The sequence below is a fragment of the Oncorhynchus kisutch genome, linkage group LG14 (genome assembly GCF_002021735.2).
Source record: "Oncorhynchus kisutch isolate 150728-3 linkage group LG14, Okis_V2, whole genome shotgun sequence".
In the NCBI taxonomy this organism is placed as follows: Eukaryota; Metazoa; Chordata; class Actinopteri; order Salmoniformes; family Salmonidae; genus Oncorhynchus; species Oncorhynchus kisutch.
Window position 1 is genome coordinate 59221378 of NC_034187.2, and position 6201 is coordinate 59227578.

The 6201-nt window shown below is 44.1% G+C and overlaps 1 protein-coding gene across 1 annotated transcript; it reads right to left on the reverse strand.

Annotated features, from left to right (window-relative positions):
* Positions 1-218: 218 nt before the first annotated feature.
* Positions 219-5421, reverse strand: LOC109903117 (zona pellucida sperm-binding protein 4-like). Its single transcript, XM_031788660.1, has 12 exons — positions 5013-5421; positions 4821-4939; positions 4508-4724; positions 2718-2840; positions 2471-2643; positions 2287-2384; positions 1810-1958; positions 1510-1687; positions 879-1014; positions 633-712; positions 407-463; positions 219-315 (listed from the first exon to the last, which is right to left on the reverse strand). Exons 1-12 carry the CDS (start codon positions 5356-5358, stop codon positions 279-281), a joined length of 1713 nt encoding a protein of 570 aa, XP_031644520.1. The 5' UTR covers positions 5359-5421; the 3' UTR covers positions 219-278.
* Positions 5422-6201: the final 780 nt, after the last annotated feature.

The following is a 6201-nucleotide window of genomic DNA, read 5'->3' on the forward strand; positions in this document are numbered from 1 at the left end:
ACCAAACAGCCAAGTAACCACAAGACATCAATTTGTGATGACACCTGCCATATGCACAATTTTACCAAAGCTGACAACTACAGTAATTAGTTACGTCGCCCAAGTCCGGTACGCTGCAGAGCAAACCAGTATACCAGAAACTGTTAGTGTACAATTTCACAAAAGAGGTTTAAAAGCAGACCTAAGTCTCAAAAATAAATACAACTCGGTTAAATAGGCAAGATTTAAAAAATATATTTAATATGCATTAGTCAAATTACCACATTTCTTTAGCATGTTCAAGCATCAGATCTGTCACCCTGTAGATTGTCAGACCTGGAAAAACAAAATAGGCGTGAAAGCTAGAAGTGCTCCTATTTAAGCAAGTTACTTTCAAGTCTGGGAACAAAAGATATACAAGACTCACCTTTTATTTAAAGCAGCACTCTTCTCAGTTATTTTATCTAGAGCACATGTAGTAGATCTGGTAGGGAGAAATTAAGTGAGATTAAATACTAACTAAACAATTAATGGGACAAAATGTAAAGAAATGTAGGCCAACTACAGTTCACTTTTCTTTTTTGGTTCATCAGTCACCATGTGACAATACACCAATCCAGGGAATCAAGATGCAAGTCCCCAGTCTTCCTCACCTCCTAATTCCATCAAAACAGCGCTCTTCACAAGTTTTTACTGTGGGCATACACACTTCAGTAGAGCACATGAAGTAGATCTGTTGAGGAGGAATGAAGTGAGAGTCAAAACCAACTAAACATGTTTGACTTTGTGCAACTCAAAATAAAAATCACACAATAGAAAGAGCTTTTTGAAAGCCTCATTCACCATGTAACAATACACCAATCAAGGTGTGAATCCTAGTCCATATTCTGCTTCCTCACCTCCTCATCCAGATACTTGTTGGTCTGTTGATCCATGAACTGGAATGCTTGGACCATGAAGCGACGCTGGTGGCGGTTCTGTGGCAGGTTGCTGAATTTAAGGATGGAGACATTGGGGTCCTGAGGGTTGGCACACCTAGAGGTGAGAAATTGATAGAGAACTCAATGACAACTTCCTCTTGGCAGCGCAAGGCCCTCAAACTAGAAGGCTCTGGAACTCATAGGGTAAGAGTTGAATACCCTTGGTATAAGGAGTTCTGTCACAAAATGGCTGTCATGCTTTGGCTACGGAAAGGGCAAAGTTTAGACATAAAGGGATCCTTCAGGATTTCGGCAATGAGGCCCTTTATCTACTTTTGATAGAGATGAACTTAGATACCATTTGTCTGCCCCTATGAAGGAAGTGATTGGTAGTGTCATTAGCTAAAGCTAGCAGATACCTAGTCTTCATTGTGCCAAAGCTGGTTAGAAAATTCCTTCAACTGCATACAGACAAACGGAGCCGCAAGTTGACCTGACTCTGGGTAAGTACATAAAGGGACTCATTGCCAAAATTAAGAGAACATTGGAGTCCATCCATCCCATCTCAGCCTCTAATAAAAGCCAATGGCTGTTCAAGAGCAAGGTTTACCCTTCGTGAATGAGCACCAGAACGCTCTTGGCAGAGCGGGGATAAGCCAGACAGTAGTTGACCAAAAGTGTCGCCTCTGGATTTGGAGAAGTCAGACGAACTTCTAGATACACAAGTTTACCCAGGAAGAGACGCAGGGGCTGATGGTGCCGTTTGAGGTACTTGGTATAGGTTTCGTCTGGTGGGGGAGGTAAAAGAACAATTTAAGCATTGGGCTTGTCAGCAATGTAAAGTATCCGCAACAATGAGACAGTAACCATTATGTTCTGGCCATTGCGTGTTTACATGTCAGCCAGATACCTTCAGCAATCCTGAGTTCGACACCAAACAGTCCCTTGGATGTCACCTTTGAAGGGAATGTTACACTGGGGCTTTTCACCATGTAGCCCACACTCGCCACTGTTGGCAGGGTACCCAGCGTTTTAGGGTAGCGGCACTCAACCATGACTCTAGAGATGGACATGGGGGGGGGGGGGGGGGGGTACTAGTCAATCTCAGCAGGTGCAGTTAATGATTCCTCAATTAGTGCGATTAAATTACATTCTGAAAGTGCCAAGTATTCGTGGCATTTGCAACAGCAATACTTGAAGTTACACACTTTGAGCTACTTAACTGGTGAATCAGCTCAATATATAGGAACACTAGGACAAAGGCATATAGCAAAGATGGAAATCTAGAAGGTGTAGACATTGAGATGTTCATTAAACACCAAACTGAAGAAACTGTCCAATAAGCAATGCCCATTTTGTTTGCTGCAAAATGTGACATCTGAATTACCTGCGGGGGTTGTCTCTGGATATTACGCCATACTTCAGGTTAAGGGTTCGGACGGCCGTCTGTACCTCTGCTGTGTAGATCACGGTATTGCCAATTTCCTAATTAAGATCAAAACAATAAAGTAATTGTGTGGATCAACCACACCAGGAGGATTCCAGAGGGCGTAATATTCTTGTCCACTTACATATGAGCGAGTTCCACATTCAGTGACTGAGAACTTGAAGACCACAAACGTATCAGTGACAATGACTGGGCCACAGCTAGACTTCCCAGCAGCCACAAGTTTGGTGGGAGTCACAGGGAAAGTGGTGAAGTTATGGTGAACGGCAAAGATAAACTGATGGTCTGCAGTGCACTCTGGGGAGGGAGACAGTACACATCAGTCCTCACTATTCAAAGCCAAACATCTTGCCCTGTGAAAGAGTATTTACCATCCATTGGGTAGAAGCAGGCGGAAGTTGCCGAATCCACACAGCAACCAATCACCAAACACTGGGAGGACGAGATTCCAGTGAAACCACAAGCCAAGTGCTGGTTCTGGGGAATACTGCAGCCTGAAATACAAAAAAAAAAAACATTGGAAGTGAGGATCAGTAGCCAATTAATTATACTTCAGAAAAAAAAGTTACATGTAGTGTCAGTCCCATGTTTAATGAGCTGAAAGCACACTCAATTGTTCCATTTGTAAAGAAAGCTAATTCTGTTTACATCCCTGTTAGTCATTATTTATCCTTTGCCAAGATATTTCATCCACCCGAGGCACAGCAAGAAGGATATTGGGTTGGCGCCCCCCCTTGGGTTGTGCAGTTGCGGAGATCTTTGTGGCCTATACTCGGCCTTGTCTAAGGATGGTAAGTTGGGTGGATGAAGATATCCCTCTAGTGGTGTGGGGGCTGTGCTTTGGCAAAGTGGGTAGGGTTATATCCTTCCAGTTTGGCCCTGTCCGGGGGTGTCATCAGATGGGGCCGCAGTGTCTCCTGACCCCTCCTGTCTCAGCCTCAAGTATTTATGCTGCAGTAGTTTGTGTCAGGGGGGCTAGGGTCAGTTTGCTATATCTGGAGTACTTCTCCTGTCCTATCCGGTGTCCTGTGTGAAGGTAAGTATGCTCTCTTTCTCAGGACCGGAGTCCTAGGACCATGCCTCAGGACTACCTGACATGACTCCTTGCTGTCCCCAGTCCACCTGGCCGTGCCGCTGTTCCAGTTGCAACTGTTCTGCCTGTGATGAGACCATGCTGGTCATTTATGAACATCTTGGCCATGTTCTGTTATAATCTCCACCCGGCACAGCCAGAAGAGGACTGGCCACCCCACATAGCCTGGTTCCTCTCTAGGTTTTGGCCTTTCTAGGGAGTTTTTCCTAGCCACTGTGCTGCTGCTACACCTGCATTGCTTGCCGTTTGGGGTTTTAGGCTGGGTTTCTGTACAGCACTTGGAGATATCAGCTGATGTACAAAGGGCTATATAAATACATTTGATTTATTAAATAGCATGATCGATACACAGGTGGACCTTGTGCTGGGTACAATAAAATGTGCAGTTCTGTCACAACACAATGTCACAGATGTCTCAAGTTCAGGGAGCATGCAATTGGCATGCAGAAACCTCCATTTTAAAGAATTAGGCAGTGTGCAAACCAGCCTCACAACCGCAGACCAGGTTTAACCATGCCAGCCCAGGACCTCCACATCCGGCTTCTTTACCTGTGGGATCATATGAGACCAGCCACCCAGACAGCTGATGAAACTAAGGAGTATTTGTAATAAAGCCCTGGTGGGGAAAAGCCTTCCTCAGATTCACTGGAGAGCCAGGCCCAGCCAGTGGGCCTATACCCTCCCATTGGCTGTGCCCCTGCCCAGTCACGTGCAATCCATAGACTAGGACCTAAAGTACATCCATTTCAATTGACTGATTTCCATATGAACTGTAACTCAGTAAAGTCGGTGCATTTGTTTGTTCACTAATAGCTGGAAACTCAATGACCAGTGGATAGAAGTCCATCTGAGCACTGGAGTAGATACCAGTTTCAATAGCACCTCTGAACTGGTCAAAATGACCAGGTCTCCAAAAAGCATATCAAGACCAAGTTAATCGTTAGAACGTTCTTAGGAGCATTGTTAAACATTTCACAAAATGCTCCTTTACCAACTGCCTCAGACCACAATAACAGCAAATATTGATGCTTATCCAAAGAAATAGAATAAACATCTCATGAGACTCACCAGGATATTTGGTGGGATTTTGAGCGCTGGGATTGCGAGGGGTGGGATTAAGACACTTTGAAGGAGGCCCACCATGGGCATTGCGAAGACCATTAGAGAGGGGCAGGTGGACGGTCGAGGACAACGAGGATTTGGGGCTAGCCGCACAGGACACTGTAGAAACATCCATTATGCCAGCTTCATTGACATACAACACCATCAAGGTGTACCGCCCAGCCTGCAGAGTCAGTGTGGCAAGAAATGTACAATCATTCCAATGACACATTTACACCATTAAATGTATAATTTAAAATTGGAAAGGCAAAAACCCTACCTGACGACTAATGAGGCAGCCTGAAAAGCGGACAGTTAGGGCGTTCTGATATTGTCCTCGATTTAAGGAGTATCCACAGGATTCCGGGGCGTCAAGAACAGAGAGCATACTGTTGGGTCCTGTAGGGAAAGTAAAAAATGAGCAAAGTAGTCCAATTGCATTTGATGATCTTTAAACCTATAAATAACTTACCCAAAATCTTGACTTCACTCATTGGACCAGCTGGCAGTGTTACTTTAAACTCATCCTCACCGCACAGAACCGCTAAACTGACTGGGGCAGCTTCGGTAACGGATACCCACTTTTTTGCATCTGATACCTCCTCGAATTGCACCTGGAATCCACGGTCGGCGTTAAGATCGACATTGGCGGGGTCTCCAAGTTGCACTACAGCCTTGTCTTCGGTATAATTCTCCTCTGTGTCAAGGTTGTGGTGGGCAAAGGTTGCCTCTTCGGAAACGCGCTCCCATCCCGATGCAGGCAATGCAAAGCAAAGCCAAACCGGGAAAAAAAGCAGTGCGCTCCTTTGCCAAGTCATGGTTTCATACAATGCCTCACCGAATGCTGAAAACGGTATGACAGCTGATGTCTCTCCTAGGTATATATAGGAAGTATTTGCAATTGGCTGCACCTTTCTACCAATTGGAACAACGTTACTCTCCATCAGAATATACGTTCTCACAAGGTAAACGGTAACATGTGGAGTGAATAATCTATTACCCGCCACTATGTTTGCGTTTACACAGGCAGCTCAATTCTGATCATTTTTCCACTGATCACATTAGATATTTTCAAATCAAAATATTTTTCAGAGCTGATCTGATTGGTCAAAAGATCAATTAGTAAAAAAAAGATCAGAATTTGGCTGCCCAGGGCCCAGTTCGAATATTAGGTTTGAGTGCTTTAGAGCAGCATTCTTTCTTTCTCCCTCTGAATAGTAATAATAAACAATGATCCTAACGTGATTAGACAGGTGAATGCAAGGGATAGCGCCATCCCAAAGCTTTCACTGTCCAGTATTGTCTGTACAGTGCCATGCATATTTTTGATATTGAATGTTATCAGATCTTCAACCAAAACATAATATTAGATCAAGGGAACCCGATGGAAAAAATAACACAACAATTACATACTTATTTCATTTATTTCATAAACAAAGTTACGCAACACCCAATGCCCCTGTGTAAAAATGTAATTGACCCCTTACACTCAATAACTGGTTGTGCCCCACCATCAGCTGGAATGACTCCAACAAAACGCTTCCTGTAGTTGTTGATCAGTCTCTCACGTCGCTTTAGAGGAATTTTGCTGCTGCAGCTCAGTGACATTTGAAGGTTTTCAAGAATGAACTGCTCATTTCAAGAACTGGCACAATATTTCA

Coding starts and splice junctions, on each gene's coding strand:
- LOC109903117 (XM_031788660.1), bottom strand. CDS start 5,358: ATGACTTGGCAAAGGAGCGCACTGCTTTTTTTCCCGGTTTGGCTTTGC. Junction 2,385..2,470: donor AATGTGGAACTCGCTCATAT/GTAAGTGGACAA, acceptor GATCTTAATTAG/GAAATTGGCAATACCGTGAT. Junction 1,959..2,286: donor TCCAGAGACAACCCCCGCAG/GTAATTCAGATG, acceptor GTCCATCTCTAG/AGTCATGGTTGAGTGCCGCT.